Source organism: Mercenaria mercenaria, chromosome 18 (assembly GCF_021730395.1).
Source record: "Mercenaria mercenaria strain notata chromosome 18, MADL_Memer_1, whole genome shotgun sequence".
Classification (NCBI taxonomy): Eukaryota; Metazoa; Mollusca; class Bivalvia; order Venerida; family Veneridae; genus Mercenaria; species Mercenaria mercenaria.
In genome coordinates, this window is record NC_069378.1 from 22,731,778 (window position 1) to 22,755,649 (window position 23,872).

General features: G+C 34.7%; 1 protein-coding gene across 2 annotated transcripts in view; it reads left to right on the forward strand.

Moving 5' to 3' along the window:
• The window catches only part of LOC123538040 (dipeptidyl peptidase 4-like), a 251,428-nt gene that overhangs the window by 63,774 nt on the left and 163,782 nt on the right, over positions 1–23,872 (forward strand). The window contains exon 1 of one of the 2 annotated variants that reach the window (XM_053529559.1): positions 15,325–15,592. The exons of the other annotated variant lie outside the window; for it this stretch is intronic. Coding sequence (XP_053385534.1) covers positions 15,416–15,592 — 177 coding nt within the window. The 5' untranslated portion in view covers positions 15,325–15,415. Of the gene's footprint in view, positions 1–15,324; positions 15,593–23,872 lie in introns of those variants that run through there. 2 annotated transcript variants of the gene reach the window in all.

Here is a 23,872-nt window from a genome sequence, read left to right on the forward strand (position 1 = left end):
CATTATATCCAAAAACAATGTCAATAACTTATAAATATTGACGTTTCAGTTTCATTTCGAGTGCGTGTCGTCAATTGTGACGTCAGTTTCAAGGATGTCGTCACGTTTTTAAGTTCTTTAACTAGGACATTTTCAGTTCCACTTTGGCTAAAGAATAATTTTTTCATTGATATAATGAATTATACACATGTAGTAATTATAAAAAGATTTTTAGATTTGCATCGATAAATAAGCATTCATTCTTCATAAATAAAATCTGGAAAGTAGATCCCTCGGAAGCACCGAGAACAAGGCAAACAGTGAAAATTGCAGACTCGGTTTGATTGAAGTCGCGCAATATTTCTATATTTCCGCTGCAGAACGCGTGCATATACCTAGATACAAATCTAATAAACTACGATTACATGCTTACTTCAGGTTTCTTGGTTGCGCCCTGTGCTTCTAAAGAATCTTTTTACACACTTAATAATAATTAAGGTGTGCGCATGCAATAGTATAAGTCAACTCCGCGCCACCTCATATATATTGGTAGTAAGATATCTTGGAGAAACCGTCAAATGATAATAAAAGAAACGGATAAAAATACTAGTACATACTTTGAACAAAATCTGATTTCAGTCACAGACATTGTATATTTTACTCCAATATAAGTAATGTGTTAAGCAGCAATACTTCGATGAGTGTCAGTAACGCTTGCCTTTGTCGCGTATAGAGTTAGTAACATCATCGGTTAGAGTGAGGGACATGATATTTAATAAATATTGTTCGTTTATGATAAAGCCGTTGCAGAGATATATTTCTAAGATTAAAACTGGCATTGCCTTTAATCGATCATTGACTGTCAGTAAGTATTGCTGTTGAAAAAGTGTTGTATATTTGTTTTATTCTGGAAAATAGTAAAATGCTTCTATTTTCTAAATAACAGACAACTGCTTTTGAAATTTAAATGTTTTAATAAATTTATGCGATTACTTTTAGACTCTGAATAAATGTTCAAGTCAAGACATAAGTAAATATAATAAAAGTAATTGATACATATGAAAATAATATAAGCCGTGTCATATTGAGCGATACCGTAGCCAGAAGTCGTTGAGATATGTCACATGATATCGTTGAGACATGACTTGCGTTGGAACGTAGTTCTCCCGGAGTGGGGACCATGATTTGAACACAATCGGATATAATGAAATGTACCGTATTTTACAGAGGACCTCAGAAATTTTATAGCAATTATAATGCAAACATAGGCATGGGGAAAACGTGCACAATTACTACATTTTAAACCGGGCTGTTATCATGTTGTATATCATTTACATAGTTGTAAGACAACTGGCAGACACACGAAGGGGCAACGCTTGCAATTCTGGACTAACACTGGCCAATTTCAAATGCTGTTGACTGTATTTACAAAAAAAATTTAATATGTTATTGTTACTGAGTGCTGCCAGTGAAGTTTCTCTGCATTTCTTGACACTTTCCGGTCGCAGTATTGTTGATGCGAGAATCAAGATGCATTTCTGCTGAATTGGTTCTACTAAGGTCGCGCGTAAACCTAACAACAATAAAAGTCGTATCGCACGGCCGTCAGTTCGATCCTCAGGCGAGGCGTATGGTCTCCGCTTTGATAAAATACATCATGTCTGAAATCATTTTCCTCCACCTCTAATTGATGTGGAGTAGTTGAAACCTACTGAAAGCAGGTTACTACGGGCACGGTACTAATAGGAGTGGTGGTCAAGTGGTTACGGTGCAGGCCGCTCAACTCGGGGGTAGTGGGTTCGAGCCCAACTTGGGTCACGACCAGGCCTTCTCATATGACACCAGTACTGGGTTTTGGAAGCGGACTCGGGACAGGTAAATTAAGCTTGAAGCTTTCATCAACATCAAGCTAAAATAAATAAGTATAAACTACGGTTACCGAATGTGGTTAGGTTAACTGCCCACCAAAACATAACTTAAATACAGTTGAAAACGGCGCTTAACCCAAAAAGCCGACATCATATTTCCTGCTCTTATGTCGATTTAGACTATTGGAAGTCAAATTCCTTGAGGCAAATGGTACATGTGCTTTTAACCCCAATATGAACAGCAAACTAGTGTCCGCGTTGATTGTATCTTGTAGCAAACATGGCATAGGGAAAATTTATCTTTCGTCGTTCCAATGGATGATCTTTATGTGTACTTTCAGCCTAGCGTTGGTCGCACAATGCTATGGACACTGGGTACAAACGAGGTTTCTTACCAAAATAAATAAATGAAAATAAAGAAAAAGAAAATGGCATTGCAGTAACTATTAGGATTGAAAAAGGCATATTTGACTTTATAATGTATACGAGCAACTCCATTATCAGGGCACAGCCCAATATCCGATGACATTTTCCCCAAAAGCAACATTTTATTCAAATATATGTAATATTGGTGACTGTATTACGCGTGTTTGATCATTAGAAGCGTCAAATTTCCAATCAGTAGGTACACGAGTTAGGAAATTGGCATTTTTCATGATTCCATACTTTCTGACTGCTGTTCGTGCCAGCATAGTTTTCGTGATAACAGAGCCGATTTTAAAATTACAAAGCAGATATTCCATACATAATTATGATCTTTATTCATTTTTGTGTCGAATAGCATTTTGAAACAGTCGTAAATGTGTCATAATCAACGAAAACAAAATCCTACCTTGATATTGTGTATCCTGATGTGCAACACAGCACAGGAAGTCGCACAACCAATTCTTAGCGTGTGTATTCACATTCTAGCGTACACATCAGCCAATAAGAATAATTTTGTTATCTAGAGAGAAAGTATATAACATGCGGAGTGCCTCTGTTATAAGAGATATAAAGGCAATGTGACCTCACAATGGAAAATAAATTACTACTTGTTCAAATATGCACAATACCCATTTACCGAACTGTGCGTTGTAGGTGCGAAATGCGCAATTGAAGCCATATATTTGTCCAGTTTGACATTTTTTTCTAAATAAATGAAGCTTAAAATGACCATTGCATTTAATCAACACCTCAATATTGATTATGTCAAACTGGACAAATATATGGCTTCAATCGCGATTGTTAGTTTATTTTCCCGTTCATGACCATGGTTCTTATGGTAGGGGTAGGGTATAACATGTACAGTGGCTTTTTGTTCCCTGTATGGTGCTAGTGGTTAAAACATGAAATGAGCCATGCCATAAGAAAACCAACATAGTGGGTATGCGATCAGCATGGATCCAGACCAGCCTGCGCATCCGCGCAGTCTGGTCAGGCTACATGCTGTTCGCTTTTAAAGCCTATTGGAATTGGAGAAACTATTAGCGAACAGCATGGATCCTGACCAGACTGTGCGGATGCGCAGCTGGTCTGGATCCATGCTGGTCGCATATCCACTATGTTGGTTTTCCCATGGCGCGGCTCAAATAACGTTTCATTCATATAACTGTTGATGCATCAGATATTCACGTTTGAAAGATATTTCAATCTTACACAGACACAAACGAATTATCCCATATATATGCGAATTATGTTACCTCTAAAGAAATATTCGTCTGTTTTTGCTGTCGTTAAGATATTCATTCTACATTGCGGGAAACAGTAACGAACAAAACATAAGCTCTGCAGCGGTGATTCTTCTTTCGAGCATCTGTATTGTGTTTGTTCGAAAACCCTTTCCTTTTGAATTATGTATCACTCTGTAAAAATGAAAGCATTGTTTTTGTTATTTTTTTTCAGCATTCCGATGTGTCGTTTACCTTAGAACAATTATCATTAACCTGGGATTTGGTTTGATATTTCATATTTAATGAATAGAAACGTTGAGGAATTCACTGCTCAGTTACCAATTCATATTCAATTCTTTTATGTGACTGAATAATACTTTCTCAGATTTCAAAACATTGAATTCAATATTGAGGTCATTTTAAGCTTCATTTATTGAGAAAAAAAATGTCAAACTGGACAAATATATGGCTTCATTAACTTTTTATTATACCTTGATATTCGAAATATTTGAGAATGTCAGAACGAGACAAACGTGAAACAGTAAATGTTCAAAATATTTATCTCTTAGACTAACAGAGTGATAAAATGCGGTTTAGTAATATTACCCTGAACTTTCTTATATGATATTGAGATTAGTCAAAAATGTTTTGATTTTCCTAAATAAAACTAATATTTAAGGTGACACCCGTAGTGGGAACCTGTCCACCTACATTCAAGTAATTATTAAATTAATATTTCGTGCGCTCGCAGGAGTTACCATTTATATAAACTTAAATTAATTGTAACCCTTATGTTTCACGAACACAGTTTCACGTTATGAGTTGTTGGGACGGCTTAATTGTCATTTCATATGACCGGATTTGGAATCCTAACAGCAGTTTAAAACCATTTAATTAGTTAGAGCAAGTAAAATAGTGCTCCTAAATCTTAGATGCAGTATCACAGCGCATTCAGTTGGACACGCTGTTTATTTGTCTCTGTGGAGTCAATACTACGCAAAAAGATAAATTTATACCATTGAACAATTGCACGTTTATTTTCATTGCGGAATTAGTCAGGAACACAATTGTTTATATTTCACAACTTCTGAACATTGCCAGATCCTTTAGTCATTTTGAGGATCTTAACCGTCGTAATATGCTTTAACAGCAGGAATAACGTTATCATAAACTTCGAAAGTGTCATTTGGTACTATCATCAGAAGCAAACCCATGCGTCGCGTACACAGTATTTTGCAGGATTGTGATATCATATCAACCGATACTTTGTCATAAGTTAAGAGAACCCCAGACAATAACTATTCGTTGATTTAGCGGTAAAAGGTAACTAATGATGTTCTCTTATGTCTTTATGTCTGGCTCATAGTGTCAATACATGTACAAGGGCATCCATAAATGTCATTTATAAATGTTGTATTACAGTCTTTCTGAGTTATATCCTTCTGTTATGAAGAGAAACGCCTACCCCATGACTTGTCTTGAAGTATTATCGAAAAAGAATACATTGCGCTAAAGTGTACCTAAAAGCATTGCATTATGGTTTTAGCTAGAAAAGTTCTTACTGGAATGAGATCATGCGTGGAATCGAGGTTTTTTGGTAAAACCGGTACAATATGGAGAACAGACACGCAAGGGAGACTAATCCATTCAACTCATGAAACAAGATAATTCTGTATATACATGTACGGAAAAACCGAATGTTGGGCGAAACGCTGTCTTGTCTCCTTTATCTAAGAAATAATTTATAGCAAAACCGTGTTTTAACACTATTTATACACGGTGGGCGGTTATACGTCGGCGTAATAATTTCACGAGGGCGTATTTCGAATGACGTTTTACCGCCGAGTGTATAAATAATGTTAAAACACGTTTTTCTATAAATTATTTCGATTCTAATACGTATTTTATTATAAAATCAAGTATGAACAGTTTATTCGCGCATGGTAGGTCGTCACGCTCCTTTGTTTATACATGCCAGGACCGGAAATTGTAATTCGTCTTGCGGAAGAGTTCACTTTGGGCGAAAATGATTGCAAAGCGAATAACCAACTCAGTATGTGTGTAAATTAATCAAAGCAGTTGACTCTGCAATGTTGCAGTTCGTTGTAACCAGGCTATTAAGTAAAATATTTGATCAAATTTTAAAGCGCTATTTCTAGATGCTTACATGGCGCTAAATCTCACATCGACGTGACGTTCAAATAATATCGTTTAAAATTTGATGATTTATGCATTGCTATTCATATTAGAATAAATTTTAGTAGCCAAAGTTCTGTGTTAAAACCTCAAGAAAAATGAATGGTTGGGACACTGACTTCAAATAGATAATTATATAGATCGTATGCTGTTAATAAACAGTTAACAAAATATATGACAGATTTAGCCTTTCAAAAAAGTTGTTATTCAAAAACTACATTATGCGTTAAGTCTATAATAAATTTATCTTTAGAGAAACAGATTAGAAATACTTGAACAAAATCGTGTCGTTTTTGCTGTGTAAAAGTGTGTTGTTACAAATGAATCGCGTATCTTATTTGATTAAAAACCTTTTCTGTTTATGACCATAACTAAAACTATTTCACCGTCCCATCAGTTTTCTTAAAGCCCTGATTTTGTAAATTGCAAATGCGGCATAGACTGCAGAGTACTTTATATCTTTTAAAACGTATAAGCGTCTGAAGGCCCTTTCACGCTTCCGTAGAATTCATCATGAAAATATTTCGGAAATGTCTAGGTCTACAGCTCATCTGACATTCAAGGCATATACTGACACTTTTAGACAACGTTGAGAGGGACGTTTTGAACGATTTTACAGGTTGCAAAAATCACCAGCTAAAGCCCAGGTATTTTCAAATCGTAAGAAAGTGCTGCGTAAGAAAGTGCTGAAAATTGACACCTCATTAGCAAAAAAAGTCCACGCGCGTACATTTAGACGGGGTGACCCCTGCACGTGAACGCTGACTACAGACCAATGCAAATGCGACTTTTGTTTCCAAATTTAGCCTATGTACTTTCATTTTCTTTACTTCGGGGAAAAGCTGAAGGTCGTCTGACGTCATTTTCTGTGTTGTCAACATCATACGTATGCCTTGCAAGACTATGTAAAAATGTACCGGTCCTCCTAAGGATATAACCGATATTGGACTAAATTAAATGGTACGAAAATGCCTTTCCCTTCTTTCCCTTTCGTAAAACGATAATGAAATACCTGTCCAATATATTTCTATGTCGTACTTTAGATGTTTGTACCGGACTTGCTTTCAGTGGTTTTTATTATCTGTATGAATAAGCAAACGTTAGTTGGACACATCTATGACAATGTCAGTTCCTTTGCAAGCCTATATCTTTTTATAGAAAGTTTTTCAGCATGAAATAGTGTTTTGTACTAAGTATATTTAATAGTACATTTTGCAGTAACATGTTACAAATATTGTACATGTTACAAAACACAGAAAGCAATATCCTTTTTTCCGACACTTATACCGTGCTGAATGCATTGTAAAATATAGAATAATGTTCTGCATGGCGACATTTCATACCGCTTCATTTCAGTTCTGCCAAACTTTGTTACAAGTAATTATGCTATTAGTTCCATAATGGCACAAAGGCTGGCTAGCTGCCAAATTGTTTCAGAAAATTTGTACTTTTTGGCCTTGATTTGCAATTCTTAGAAAACTTGAAAAATTATATTGTACAATTGTTGAACCAATTTTTTCTCCCTCAGGAAATTCTCTGAAATCGCAGGTCTGCGTATGATGGGAATGTTGGCACTATTGGTAACACAATACTGCCTCAAAGGTATTCATACAAACCCAATAACGATAAAGATCTTGCCATTTGTAGAGAAATTCTCTTGTTCTTATCATTATTTTGCGTTTGATAAACAGATAACTATCATTTCGATGTAAATAAGAAACAAAACCTATGGATGCTATTTCTGTAATTATAGGGTTATTTACATCGAGCCGTCCGCTTAGCTTAACAGGGTGTGTGAAGATTTTTAGACAGCAGAATCTGAGTAGATCGACGGGTGTGTCGTTTGTACACCGTGACCTCTGGTCTATGTAAAGAAGTTGTCATTTACTGGTGGAGAACAGGTTATTATTGGTACAGAATCCAGGAACACTGGTTAGGTTAGATATTCGTCGTTAGGTAACTGAAGCGGCAAAAAGTCCTCAGTCTCTTTCCGACGTATGTTTGAAAATATTATCTTTTCTGTCTGTATAGTGTACTAAAGTACGATCTTCTACGATGAAAGTTTTATCAAAGACAAGGGTAATTGTCTTTGATTTTATATCAAATATGTTAGTCTAAAACGATGTTAGAAACTTACACAATTTTATGTTACATTTGTATACCTTTTCTCTGTTACATGAAAGCAAAGAGATAACGAAAACTTTAATGGAGCCTTAAAATCTGATTTACATATGAGCCGCACAATGAGAAAACCAACATAGTGCGTTTGCGAGCAGCATGGATCCAGACCAGCCTGCGCCTCCGCGCAGTCTGGTCAGGATCCATGCTGTTCGCTAACGGTTTCTCTGATTGCAATAGGCTTTGAAAGCGAACAGCATGGATCCTGACCAGACTGCGCGGATGCGCAGGTTGGTCTGGATCCATGCTGGTCGCAAACGCACTATGTTGGTTTTCTCATGGTGCGGCTCATATAGTTATTGCAGTTGAAGTTTATGAGTTCAAACTGCTTCACCAGTACGATTAATTAGTTTATAAACGGCGGAGTTATCAAAAATAGTGCCATGGTTTGCATTACAGCTATCATTGAATTTAGCATTTGTAGGTATGTCAGCTCTTGATTGATAAAGTCATGTCACCAAATATTACATTCATCAGTTCCCGTGAAGGTTAATAACCATAAATTCGCCCGAAATAGCTTTACGTCGTTCTGACTAAACATCACTGAATCTGAAAATAGGTTTTTGTCACCTTTTAAAAAAATCTTCATCGTTAATCCCAAAAAGAATCAATCTCTAATAACTTTTGAATAATATACTTTACATTTTGTATTTCATTTTGTACTTTAATTGTTTGGTCTAAAGTTTGGAGATTTGATTTTAATTTTGGTTTGGTTTCGAGTCAAAATGACATAAGGTTTACGTCTTAGTCTGGCCATCCTATATTTGATACTAGAGGAAGAACGAAGGTGTCCCCTCCGGGTATTGATTTAGGCCCTAATTGCTGGTAGATCGCCAAAAAGATAAAGTACATTTGTGCATATTGACGTCATAACTTCACGTCATATATAATGACATAATAGTGCATCAGCTATATTTATCTACAATATCTTTAAAATGTTGCAAAAATATTAATGGACCAATTTTCCAGTCAACTCTGTCCTTCTGGTTCAGGCAAACCCTGTCTTACACAGGCAGGCATGTAAGATTCTTTTATTCATACAAACTATCAGTATCTATTCCAAATGAATTTTGGTTTGAAAGCAAGCTGCCGACTGGTGTTCCTTTTGGAATTTACGAACTGGATGTAATGCTTTATAGCTGACAACACGTTTATTTTAAAAAATGGCCGGTACCCTGTACTGATGATATAGAAATAATACGGAACATTTTAGTAAAATATTCACGAATGTGCAACATATAGTTTCTATGTACTTTTGCAATCGATGTTTTTGTCTCAATCCGAGTACCTCTTACTAGATATTTGCGGCTCTAGTATGAAGCAGTAAAGAATTTTCTATTTATAGCCAAGACGTAACGGTTAACTCGTAAGAAACAATCAAGTAGTTTGCTACTTCTAGAGGACTTTATCTACAGCTTTCTACAGAGAATCCTCTTTATCAAAGCAATTAGTTGCATGTGATGTTAGTACTATCACACTGTTAAACTGCTAATTAGACTTCGTTTTATGGGATAAAATGTCATTATAAAAGGTCGATGTCACATTGATTACTTGACAATTGCTTTGATTTTTGTTGCAAGATAGCGTATGGTTATTTCAAAGCAAGTACTTAGCGATTACGATTATTGCTTTTCGCAGATATATGCTAAACAAGCACTCTGATTGCTTCTGTGGTTAAATGTTAAAAACCAGTAAGGAAACTTTCGCAAGAACAAAACAATACCGTATATCTTGCTTTTTTTTTTGAAATTAGAAAACCAATAACTTCTATTCGAGTACCTTCTTTATAGAACGTATATTTATAATAAAAGCGATGTCGTTCTTACGCATCGTGTCTTGCGCCTTCGCGGACGATATTACGAACGTACGGTAGTGGTCTTTTAATATGTGCACTTGTTCGCATCATAATAGCATAATTTCGCCATAGGCCAATGAGTAACTAGTAATTCTGGATATAACAATGCGGAAAAAAAGACGCGAAAGTACGATGAGACAATGTTATATTTATATCGCATTTTTGTATCGTATTTATCCCGCATCGTATCTCCTTTAGCACCGTATCATCACACTGTGGCTCTTACCAGACTACAGAGCGAAGGGGTGAAAAAATGATGACCGTAACGCAACACCATCTTCGTTGTCACAATTGTAGTACAAACACAATGTTTACTGAACAAAACAGCTTACCTGATATTTGTCAGTTTTCTTAACAATTTAAAACTGAGCGTAATAGATAGTATGTCAAAATGTTAGCATTATCAAACAATGATATCATATGAATGTACTTTTTTTACGACAGCAATCCATTTTTTTTTTTAAATCATAAATTGCCTGTATGAGGTAAAAAATTGACAATAAAAATAAATTTACATTATTGTCTTGCTCTATCGAGAAGATCATATTATATTTATGCGATACTGTACCATTTTCTAAAAAGCAAAAAGTAAAAACTTTTCCTCTGTTTTCTTATGAATTGTACTCATCTGTTTATTTCATTTTCGGCAATCAGTTGATAGAAATTTTGCTTTTGAAAGTAATTATCTACAAAGGAATGAGAAATAATTCAGCTCACATTGCAGACCTGCTTTTGCGTATGTAATTATTATTGTCGTTACTTCTGGCCATTTTGAGATGGCATACTACTGTTCGTTTCTTTCGTTTCGCCCTAAATCAGTGTAGATATCAAAAACAAATATTATTTAAAATGTCAAACGGGTTAATAAGTCCTAATATTTCATGTCAGATTGCATTTTAGCTCACCTGTCACAAAGTGACAAGGTGAGCTTTTGTGATCGCGTGGCGTCCGTCGTCCGTGCGTCCGTAAACTTTTGCTTGTGACCACTCTAGAGGTCACATTTTTAATGGGATCTTTATGAAAGCTGATCAGAATGTTTATCTTGATGATATCTAGGTCAAGTTCGAAATTGGGTCACGTGCCGTCAAAAACTAGGTCAGTAGGTCTAAAAATAAAAAAAAAATTATGACCTCTCTAGAGGCCATATTTTTCAATGGATCTTCATGAAAATTGGTCAGAATGTTCAACCTGATGATATCCAGGTCAAGTTTGAAACTTGATCACGTGCCGTTAAAAAGTAGGTCAATAGGTTAAATAATAGAAAAACCTTGTGACCTCTCTAGAGGTCATATTTTTCATGGAATCTGCATGAAAATTGGTCAGAATGTTCATCTTGATGATATCTAGGTCAAGTTCGAAACTAGGTCACGTCTATTTCAAAACTAGGTCAGTAGGTCAAATAATAGAAAAACCTTGTGACCTCTGTAGAGGCCATATTTTTTACGGGATCTGCATGAAAATTGGTCAGAATGTTTATCTTGATAATATCTAAGTCAAGTTTGAAACTGGGTCACATGCAATCAAAAACTAGGTCAGTAGGTTAAATAATAGAAAAAACCTTGTGACCATTCTAAAGGCCATATCTTTCATTGGATCTTCATGAAAATTGGTTAGAATGTTAATCTTGATGATATCTAAGTTAGGTTTGAAACTGGGTCACGTGCGATCCAAAACTAGGTCATTGGGTCAAATAATAGAAAAACCTTGTGACCTCTCTAGAGGTCAAATTTTTCATGGGATCTGTATGAAAATTGGTCAGAATGATATCTTGATAATATCTATTTCAAGTTCGAAACTGGGTTACGTGCGGTCCGAAACAAGGTCAGTAAGTCAAATAATAGAAAAACCTTGTGACCTCTGTAGAGGCCATATTTTTTATGGGATCTGCATGAAAATTAATCAGAATGTTTATCTTGATAATATCTAGGTCAAGTTTGAAACTGGGTCACATGCAATCAAAAACTAGGTGAGTAGATTAAATAATAGAAAAAAACCTTGTGACCATTCTAGAGGCCATATTTTTCATGGAATCTGTATGAAAGTTGGTCTGAATGTTCATCTTGATGATATCTAGGTCACGTTTGAAACCGGGTCAGCTGCGATCAAAAACTAGGTCACTAGATCTAAACATAGAAAAACCTTCTGACCTCTCTAGAGGCCATATTTTTCAATGGATCTTCATGAAAATTGGTGAGAATGTTCACCTTGATAATAGCTAGGTCAAGTTTGAAACTGGGTCACATGTGTTTATAAACTAGGTCAGTAGTTCTAAAAAAAGAAAAACCTTGTGACCTCTCTGGAGGCCATATTTTCACGAGATCTTCATGAAAATTGGTGAGAATGTTCATCTTGATGATATCTATGTCAAGTACAAAACTGGGTCACATGCCTTCAAAAACTATGTCATTATGTCAAATAATAGAAAAAACCTTGTGACATCTCTAGAGGCCATGTGTTTCAATGGATCTTCATGAAAATTGGTCAGAATTTTATATTGATGATATTTAGGACAAGTTCAGAACTAGGTCATATGTGCTTAAAAACTAGGTCACTATGTCAAATAATAGAAAACACGACGTCATATTCAGTTCATGTGGGGACAGGTGAGCGATTCAGGAGCATCATGGTCCTCTTGTTTGTTTATATTTATTGTGATTATATTGTCATCGGATGAAAAAAGATCTTGCTGTCGTTAATAAAGATATTAGTTTTAGACTAAAATGTTATTAAAAGCATATTTCCATGCAATATTGAAATATAAATATTGATATTGGCACTCTCGGCAACTTTATGTTTCCAAAGCACTAATACAAAATGTCAAAGAACATCGTAAGTTACTCCAGTTTGTACAGTTCACACAGGCTTTGACAGAATTGTTTTATTTATTATAAGCATTATTGTCATTAGAATAAGCGTAAATATGTCATTTACGTAAGAGTGTCGCAAACGTGTCTGTACGTTTATATTGAGAGGTAAGTTTGAATACGATAGTTTTTATCACTGTCTCAATACTATTGATGTATCGTGACGGATTTAAATATTTTACAATATACAAGCTCGATGGATGTTTTATAGATCAAAAGACGCAATGGCAGAATACAAATAGGTTCTTCCACTTTCTCAGTACTAAGAAATTAACAAGTTTTTGTGTGTGTTTGTCTTTGGTACATGAATGTCTGCGCTACTGTGGTTTACGTCGTAGTGTAACTGTTATTAAGGAACGTAGCATTCCCTTTGTATGTTCAGCCTACTTCTACTTTCCCCTTCAACCCCCTCCCCGCCCCCCTTTCTACCCTTTCCTCTCCCTCTATCTATATTTTGCATAAAATTAAAATGTACTTGTTAGAATTTTGAAGCAACCCGTCTGTTATATTTTTCCGTTACAGCTTCTTTTTGTTGTGGACCTACTTTGCAAATGCATGTCTCTGAGGCTGTGTTTGTGGTGCTCTATGCTTCCGATAAATCTACCCTTACCTATTATTTTTCTTTTGTAATTTCCGTTCTCTCGATTAAAGTGTGAAAGAAATAGAGGAATTACCTCAGGAAAATCTAAAATTAATTGTAACTAGTAAACTTTTTACTTATTTCTAATAATAATCTTACAGGAAATATGATGACAATTGCGACAAAATATTGTTTCTTTATTATGAATGTGAGACGTCAAAAAGTCGAAATTATTTTCAGACCAGTAGGAGCAACATGAGTCTTACAGTAGGCATTGTATTAAGAGACCAAACAAAGGACTGCTAAAAGTGGTCTCTCCATAGAGTGCTCTCTGAGCCGATTTTGGTATTTAGTGTGACAAGTAATATACAAACCTGCTTAATCAGATTTATTATGCGACATTTTTAAAAAGTGAACACTTCCCCTAGTCCATTGACCATAATTATCGTTTGTTTGCTCGCTATATACAATTGCAAACCTTTTCGATAATAAGATTTGCAAAAAGCCCCTTTGGAAGTTTTGTACACAGTCGCTTAATTGATACTTTTAATTATCATTTTATCTGCTAGGACCGATTTTTATCTGGACGCGTAATGAAAACGTCTTTTAATGGGATGTACTTCTATTGTAAAATCGTCCGCGGTAGTTTAACAGAATAGTTGCTTAATAATGGTAGTCGCATGCACACTTTCAACTGTATTTTGAGATAAAGACCATCAGAGTGGGTATAGGGATTACCACTCATGGCTGTCATTAAATATGAAAATAAGTTATAAGAGTACCATTAGTGGCATTTTTGTTTTGAAATACAAGTTAGCATTAGAATTACATCTCTTGACAAAAAGCAGTGTTACAATCCTTTCACAGTTTGAGAAAACATTTGCAGAACATAAGTGTGTAGGTAAATCTCATAGCACTATTTTAGAAGAAATCTCAGGAATTAATCCCGGACAAACCAATAAACAACGCTTTCAGAAAAAATTATCATATACGTTTGCAAACATATTTGCTAGTTAGACTGTTACAAAAGAAGCCCCTCTGGAAGTTTTGTACACGATCGCTTAGTTGATAGGCCTACTTTGAAGATTATATATTTATCATGTGATAAACACGGTTGGTAGATTCGTATCCAAGATTCAAAGTTTATTTCGGCTATTTGCATTTGTTATACAAACAAATCTAAGTATGAGACAACTGAATTAATCATAATTTCATAAAGTCATACAAATAACCAGGGCAACACCACGAAATAAAAATATAGTATGAAAATTAAGCGTCAAAATTTATTCCTGTAATATCGTTAAAGATCATTTCGTCAACTGCGAACTCGGCGAAGCATCACTGGTGAATTCTACCATTTGATATTCTAAACAGAATGCAGTGCATACATTGCGTGACCAGTATATGAGCCATGCCATGAGAAAACCAACATAGTGGGTATGCGACCAGCATGGATCCAGACCAGCCTGCGCATCCGCGCAGTCTGGTCAGGCTCCATGCTGTTCGCTTTTAAAGCCTATTGGAATTGGAGAAACTATTAGCGAACAGCATGGATCCTGACCAGACTGCGCGGATGCGCAGGCTGGTCTGGATCCATGCTGGTCGCAAAGCCACTATGTTGGTTTTCCCATGGCACGGCTCATATAAGCATGGGATTTCATATTAACCGATACTTTGTAGTAAAGTACAGAACGGTTGATTCATCACGTCAGAGAATCAGAGAATTATTCACTGACAACATTTCTGTTATTGGAATACAGTTACTGTTGAAAGCTAAATTTAAACACATTTTGCCTGTAAAGTAGAGATTTTGTTTTCTTTTAAAAATCAAGTTTCACTAATCGGCAATAATTCCTTGAACAATTTAATGTAGCAAAAGTGTGAATATCAAAAAATATGTGCACTCGCAAATAATCACACGTGAAAGAAAATGTAAATGCTACCTGTAGAAATTTCAAATTATTTACCGGACGTGCATAGGCTATAAAAATTTGTCTCAATCAAAGAACTGACATGATTTTCTCGTCATCGCCTTTTCGACTGTCACGTGTATTATATGACATTTATCGACTGTTGCTCGTATAAATGATCAAAATTATTGGAATCGTGTAGTAGAAGGACAACTGCGAATATATTCTTAGACTAGTGATAATATTTGTGCGAATATTTGTACTTGTATTTGTACTTAGAATGACCTGATAAGTAGAATTAAATGTGGATATCTTCATAATTTAGTTTAAAACATGCATCAGTTTCATAACGCAAACAATTATAAATGTGTAAATACTGCTGCGTTAAAAAAATTCGGACAAACATGTGCAAAGACACCAACAGTAGTTGGCCTTCAAATGAGGAAGATAAGAGAGCCGCAGATAATTATCATTCGGAATAAATATACAAAAGAAATCGTTGATTTAGAGGTAAGTGGTAACCTACGATATTTTCTCTTTTTTTATATAATTCTTGTTCAAAATATTAATTCATGTCAAATAATACCATAATTCTATATAGATATTTGAAGATTTCTGAATCATACCCATTAGTTGTGAAGACAGACTTTAGTCATTGTCAAAACGGAAAAAGTAAGGCTAAGGTACAATAAAAACATTTCATGCAGAACTTTGTACATTTTGTATATCAGGTTTCAGCAAGAGGCACCCTTACTTACTTTAATAAGATTATTGCCTGTTTTTCGACGGTTATAACGGTTTGAGAGGGTTTTTTTTTCAGGTTAATTTTTTACATTAATCCCACACAAAAAAAAAATATTATTAAGGTTCTGAAACAGAGAAGAAATTACCATAGAGAAAAATTGCAGAAAGTAAAAAAGTATTTTACGTATGCTTGAAAATTTGAAACAACTGTTTTCAGATTTTATAGGTGATTCTTTCTTCCAACTCCAATGTGTTTTTCTTATTTGTGACTGCTTGTATTCTAAAGTAATGCTTATTTTACTCATTGTCACATGTAGAGAAGCTTGTTTTCTACCTTCTAGTTGTATGACCTTATTCAACCCTACTAGCCTTAAATGCACCCATACGATAACAGCATCAGCATTTAGATACTGACTTAATGGCTCCGGCAAAGCAGTTAATGCAGTCATTGACACTATATATATATCTGACAAAGTGCTAATAATTATCATGATGTTATTAATATTGACCGTCGTATAGACAAAAATAACGGAGAAAAGTAACCTGTAGAACATTCTATGCCAACCGAAACTTCTAAAGACCCCATCATTTTTGCTATACCTTTCATTATGCTTCATTTATCCATTTCTAACACATTAAGACAAATATGTTTTTCATGATTTTGATAAAAACCAATAGTGCATAGACACAATTTCATTTATTTTACGACTTTCTCCCATCTTCAGAAATACACCTAAAGTAGTGTTTTTCATAAAATGATCAAATATGATTTATAAGGATACAAATGCGTGCTCTGATACTTGGTCATCTATCAATAAAATCTGTGAGCCGCACAATGAGAAAACCAACATAGTGCATTTGCGACCAGCATGGATCCAGACCAGCCTGCGCATTCGCGCAGTCTGGTCAGGATCCATGCTGTTCGCTACTTGTTTCTCTAATTGCAATAGGCTTTGAAAGCGAACAGCATGGATCCTGGCCAGACTGCGCGGATGCGCAGGCAGGTCTGGATCCATGCTGGTCGCAAACGCACTATGTTGGTTTTCTCATGGCACGGCTCAAAAAAGAACCTTCGGAAGCGTACAATGCAACCAAGACTCGGTTCAAAATTAAATTTATTCCCCAGTTATGACAGGATAATGGAGTTATTTCGTTTTGTCATTATTTTTACCTTATGATGATCTTCGCTTGTTTGTTGAGTATTCTTTTACTTTTTAAAAGTTGATCGACACCGTAGAAGAAATGAGATAATGTCTTAGCATCGCTCGATTTTGATTCGAAATTTTCATATGTGTTTTTCAGCATATTGTATGAAATATATCAAAAGTTTCAAAAATGCACTATTAGTAATATGAAATATATTCACAAAGATGTCAAGGGGAATAGAATAAAATAAAAAAAAAACCCGGAAAACCACAGGTCGCCCAACACGACATAAATGAAAATGTTGTAGGCTCGGTTTGAATGAGCCTGTTCGTTGACGGTAGTGGAAATGCCAGCTACCGTCCACGCCCTCTAGCCCCGGGTTGTGCAGACTCAACATTTACACATTTTTAAGTAGTAGAAGTTTCGTTATTGTATAAACTGACTTGATTTAATGAGGTTATAAGGTGTAACCTTGAAATGTTCACAGCAAAGTAGACATTTTAATTTAATACCGAAACACACATGCTATGATCATGAGCGGAAATAAGTATTTTTTTTTACTGTCGAAAACAATATATTAGACTTAAACTACACAATACATCCGGAAACCTCTCTAAATGTATTGTAAAATACAATCAATCAAAACAATGCAATATATTGAAAAATGATATTACTTCATTGTGTACTTTAAAATGACAGTTTACCGTAACAATCACGCCATCAACTACGATAGCCGAGTGAAACTCCTTTCCAACCACCTGCTGATTCTAAGATTGATGAAAATATATGCAATACTCAAATTGAAACGTAGTACAAATGGAATGTTAACAAACTGAATATTTTAATTACTCTTATTCAAGTTTGTCATTGAACCTATTCCTATTTGAAAATCTTTAACGAATTATAAACAAGTGACTTTTAATTTTATAAACTTTCGTATTAATATTATCGTGATTTCAAAGATTTCATTGTGACGAAAATCCTTTCGGTTAGCATCTGGGTAGAACCACCAACGTCTCGTAAGCGCGTTGAACCAGATCTTCTTCTTAATATATACCTAATTAAAGGTAGGTGACCCGTGATGACAGTGGGGATTTCCGTTCTAAATATGAGTGCGGCTTTTTCCGGTATGAACGAAAAATCAGGTGTTCGTTTGATCAAAGCTTCATTATTATCTGAACAATTCATACAAGAATGCGTAATCCCGCGGAATTTAACGATCGTCATTACGAAAATAGTATTAAGGTATCCGGTCCGCAAATAAGCAAGTTCTATATAACAATGTTTTTAAAGTATATCAAATATTGTTGCCTGGTAAGCTCATAAAATTTTGGTTTCAATTGAAGGTGGGTTGTCTACTGAAAGAGAAAATATAAATTACATGGCAAAAATATTTGATAGAATTTTTATTTCTTTAACTGTATAACTTTCAATGATACTTTAACAGAAATCCAGTTATTCCCTTATAAAATGTATCATTTCGCAGTCAAAAAACATAACTGTAGTGATTCGTGCATATTATCATGGTCATCTTATTTACTAATACTTGTTCAGTAGACACAACTCTTTCAAATGATACCAAAAAACATTGGGTCACCAGGCATCGAAATGTTATCTGTTTTTGGATCGGATACCTTAAAGTTGTAGATGTGAAAAAAAAGATAAGACGAAATCTGTGTTAATTTCATTGGTATTTTGCATCTTAGACGTTTGTAGCAGACTTTTAGTTATCATTTGTATGAAGAGCAAACGATAAATGGAAACAAATATAATGCTAGTGCAAAATTTCAATTTCATTTCTGTCATGAAAGTCGCTCCAATTTTTCCCCTCTAGTAAATGAAATTGTGGTATTCTTTATGTTTTACGCTTTCAGTGGAATTCGAAAACGTGCCAATCAATTTAGAAATAGTAATGCCATTTGTAGCTTTGATTCGCAATTTCTGAATGTGTTAAAATTATCTTGGGCTTAAAATGACATTTTGTTCTTTATGTAACATGTGAACTAGCTGTTTAAGATGAGAAGACTTTCAGAAATACAACACAGTCTCAATAGTAAGTATAAATCTTTCTAGTGATAAAGATCAGGTTATTGCTACAGAAAGTTGTTCATGTCCTTTTTTCCCTGTTATTACCCTCTTAATATGAAACAAGATACTTTGTTGAGTATTGTTTCATTAGGGTGTCATTCGAAACTCTTTTGTTTTCTTCCATCGGTAGAAAAATATTATTGGCTTTGTCCTGTCTAATGTTTCATATCGGAAATTAAAGTCTCGGATGAAAACATTGTTGATTGCACTAGATTTTAGACGTGATATAAAATTCCGAAACGATGATAAGGGCAGATCAGTCAAACAGAGTAACTGCAGTATAATAGACATGTGTACTTAACACGATTAACAAACAAACATGATGCCAGGGAGAGTTGTCTATTAGAACTGTAAGGTAAAAGTTTAAAATTTCCAAATGATTGTTGAACAAAGTTTTACAATACATTTTTTTTTTTTGTGAATTAAGGACAAATTTATTTTGTACTTCGAAAAAGTGGCCGCAATTTCGGCGTGCCCGTTGTTTTGGCGTGTCCGTTAGGTGGAAATCTACTGTAATAGACATGGAATGTACTATTTTAGGGTTATTCAAATTAACAGCATACTTAGTATGCAACATATTCTATTTCTCATGATGTGCGTGTAACAAACCATTGTGGAAGACAATGTTATTCATCATCCTAGATCAATTTAAATACTGCGTTTCGAGCAAAGGTTCGGAGGCATTTCGTTTAGATTATTTCATAAGATAGATCAAGATCACGAGTTAATAGAAAATATTTGAAGAAGTATACATGAAGCATACTTTATTTTCTCTGTTTTAAACACTAAATGCAAGTTGGAACCTAACGTTCCCGTTTGAACTAAATATGTCAAGATGACTAATATATCGTGTTTTTCAATAGCGAACAAAACGTGTTGTCAATGATGTTTAGAGAAAAACACGTTCGAGAAGAGTAGGTCACATTTTTTTTGTTAGTTCGAAATATGGTTTCAAACTTAATAATTAGTTTTTTTTATTTGTTAATGTTTGAAACTACTTCGCATCAGATATAACGAGCGTTCAATAAATGCTTATCAAGCTTTATGTTACAGTTGGGTAGTTGAATGAGCAATGGCTTCTCCACTAAATTAAAACATCGTCTAACTTGCCTCCAGGGAATCAATTAAATATCAGTGCTGAAAACAGATGTAAAATACTATGGAACTGATATAATTTCATACAAATCTGTAGTCTGGTAAATAATGCAGATGACAGAGTAATAGAGTAGCAAATATCTAGGCAAATATTAGAAAATAATTCTAACAGTTGCAAGAAGAGATTTTGAATTATAAGGAGGTTTTGTAGAGTACCATCAAAATCGGTCTCTATATGGCCACTAAATAAATTTTGGTTACTTTTACTACTGCGTTGTGGAGTTTTAACCATTGCTATTTTATTGCAACGCGAACCTGTTAATTTTTCCCCTCTTGAAAAAAACTATGGTCAACATGGGTGGTAAATTGTGACTGTCTGATTGATTATGGATGGAAAACTTTCGGCTATTTTTAGAACGAGATTATATGTTTCTCTCATTGCCGCATAATAATGCCGTCCAATGGACTGTATAAAGGAAGTTTTTGGAGAACTAAGCTAAATACACTGACAGCTGGCAATAAATATTTTTTATAGATAAGAGGCCAGTCCTTGCAATTCAACTTGGCAGTTTTGTTGAATAATGGACATGGCTTGCATACTAGTGTTACTGAACTCGGCTGTTCACGTTTACGGACTTCACATTAACACCGATTACTATACGTATACCTTTGTTTGTAAAATGACTTATTGGTAGTAATTTGACCAAAACTTAATCACTTATAGAACTGAATCTGTTCCATTTCAAACAGCTTTGTCAAATATAACTATATTCCTTCTCACCCTAACTGAATTTGTACCGAGCACTCGCGTTATTGCCATTTCTTCTCCACGCAAAAGATACTGTAGATAGTTTTGTTTATTTTGTTGGGTTTACAGTCACACGGACATAATTAAGATCGTATGACGACTTTTCCAGCTTTTGACAGTGGAGGAAGACTCCAGGTGCCCCTCCGGGCTACTATGGAAAGTACTTTTACCGCGGTTTTTGCAAGTGTAAATGATTGCATATGGTAGTCAATTCTTTAAATATTGTTTGATAGATTTAGTATTTAATTTATAATGTCATACACTCATTTCAATTAATATATATGCTAAGATGAGAGGATTACATATTCTACCTTTAATATTGATATTTCCTTTCCTTGACTTTTTTTGTAAGACAACCTGTTTTACTAGTTCAAGTTTTCAGTACTATAACTTCATTTAAATGAACTTGCAACACATGATATATAATCCCATTGTTTGTTTTAAATCCACATATGCCGTAATAACACTTAACATACAGTTTCTATTAGTTATCTTTTTTAGAGTAATTATTTGTGGTTTCGTTACTGTAGACCGATCCTCGTTCACCCCTGTAGATTTTAGACTTTTTTTTTTGTTGTTGTAACATTTCGTCGTTTGAAAGGGATAGAATACCTCTAGCACTTATATCTCACTCTTCTAAAAACAGTTTAGTTCTATATCTAAAATTTCCTGTTTCAAAGTTCAATCCTTTCAAATCCAAAAATGAAACATTGGCCTTTGTGAGTCTTACTTTACTGTGTAATAAAGTTTTGTTCCAGACAAAAAAACTATTGCTGTATAACCATTCAAGAGAGGCGTGACAGGGAACTGGGTAACATCGTTTTACTGTGTTAAACAATTTTGTAACATGTTTCAAAATACCTGAGGAATATCAAAGTCGTGCTCCTGACAAGAAATATTGTTTTTCCAACCTGCGGAATAACGTGAAGATATTTGATAATTGGTCCATGCATGTAGAAACTATGAGTCCGGACACAAAATACTTGTACTGGTATATAGCCCTATGTCACAGATTTTGAACAGAAAATTGGTTCATGGATGTAGAAGGTACATCCCAGACAAGGATATGCGGATGGACGTTAGGACGGACGGAACCAAGAAAACCTTTAATCCGAAAAAACAAATTACTCGACATGGCATTAAGGAATCATATATATGTATCTGAATGCATGTGTATATATATCTATACACTAATAAAAGTCGAAATAAATTACATCAACACAGATAGGTTAAACTGACACAAAACATACATATGAAGGGACACAGTAGGGCATTAAAAACAAGAAGACAGTTTTTAAAATCTTGTATACGCCTGTACATCCGACTTCAACGAACGGATACCGCCGGTCGTTTTCGACAGTCATATTTTTTCACCCATACGTGTTTTAACTTTAACGGCTATTTTCTTTTCTCAGACAAAATGTAGAACAGGAATATTTCAAACAGATGCTCCGAAGAGATACATCTGTCAAATCAAATGATTAAAGTTTTCACAGATTGTTCATAAACAAAGACATTTGCTCTAAACATAGGATATTATTTTAGAGTTTCGAGACTGAAGATATTTTTTAGAGAATTTCTAAAATTATACCATCGTTTTTAGACCAGAAGTTGTAACATGTAAGTCAAATACATTCCTTTACAAAACTGTCACGCTGATGTGCATGGATTGGCTTCGTATCAATAGAAATAAATGAAAAACTTTACCTACCCATTTACAGCGAGGTTATTTTTCCAGCGCTTATTTTCGTCCAGCGGTCCAGTGTGTCGATGAGTCTTTCACTGCCGTATACGAGAAAACTTTTACATTCCACTGACTACCTGAGTACAAGAAAATATTTATAATAGCGCTATTATATCTGACCGCTGATATCGTCTGTATAATAGCGCTATTGTTATATCAGAGTTTATAGCGCTACTATATCAGATATTAAATGCGCTGTACATAAGCATGCTTTTACCAAACCATTAGTCGTATTTTGATATATTAGAATCATGGGGCTCTGTAGAGTGGTTATCCTGCCAATTTGTAATGGTGGGTGTCTATTCCTAAGTTTAAGAAAAAATTTGAGCTTTTATCAGGAGAAAACGAGGAACTTAATATTGAAGTTCAAAATTTATATAAAACAGACTAATCGTTTTGTTGAACAGTAAATTGAATGTCTGTCATTAATGGCCTTCGATCACTACCCTCGTTATTCTCATTTTGTATCATTTTCAATTTTTCTAAAGTGGCTTTATCCTCTTTTTCCTTTAAATCATACCAAAACAGACATAATTGCCCACTTATATTGTATGTCCTGCACCATGTTAATTGTCAGTCAACTAACCTTTGTTAGGGGAGGACATTCATTGATGTTGACAGAACTTGGTGCACACCATTACCGGTGGTGACTTCGAACTTCATACTTCACAGTTCAAACTTCACACTTTACACTTCATATATATAACTCTTAATACACATACAAATAATAGAAAAGTTTGAAGTGTGAAATGTGAAGTGTGAAGTTTGAAATGTGAAGTCTGAAGTAAGAAGTTTGAAGTGTGAAGTTTGAAGTGTGAAGTATGAAGTTTGAAGTGTGAAGTCTGAAGTTCGAAGTGTGAAGTTTGAAGTGTGAAGTATGAAGTTTGAAGTGTGAAGTTTGAAGTGTGACATCGGAAGTTTGAAGTGTGAAGTCTGAAGTTTGAAATGTGAAGTTTGAAGTTTGAAGTGTGAAGTCTGAAGTTTGAAATGTGAAGTTTGAAGTCTGAAGTTTGAAGTGTGAAGTCTTTTTCGGGCGTTTTTTTTTCTATTTTTAAAACAACCTGGGATTACCGAGATTGGACATAATGAAGTAGAATAACGATTATGGCTGAGTTACTTCTGAAACCAATGGCGTAAATTGAATGAATATCGTAGAGTATAATAT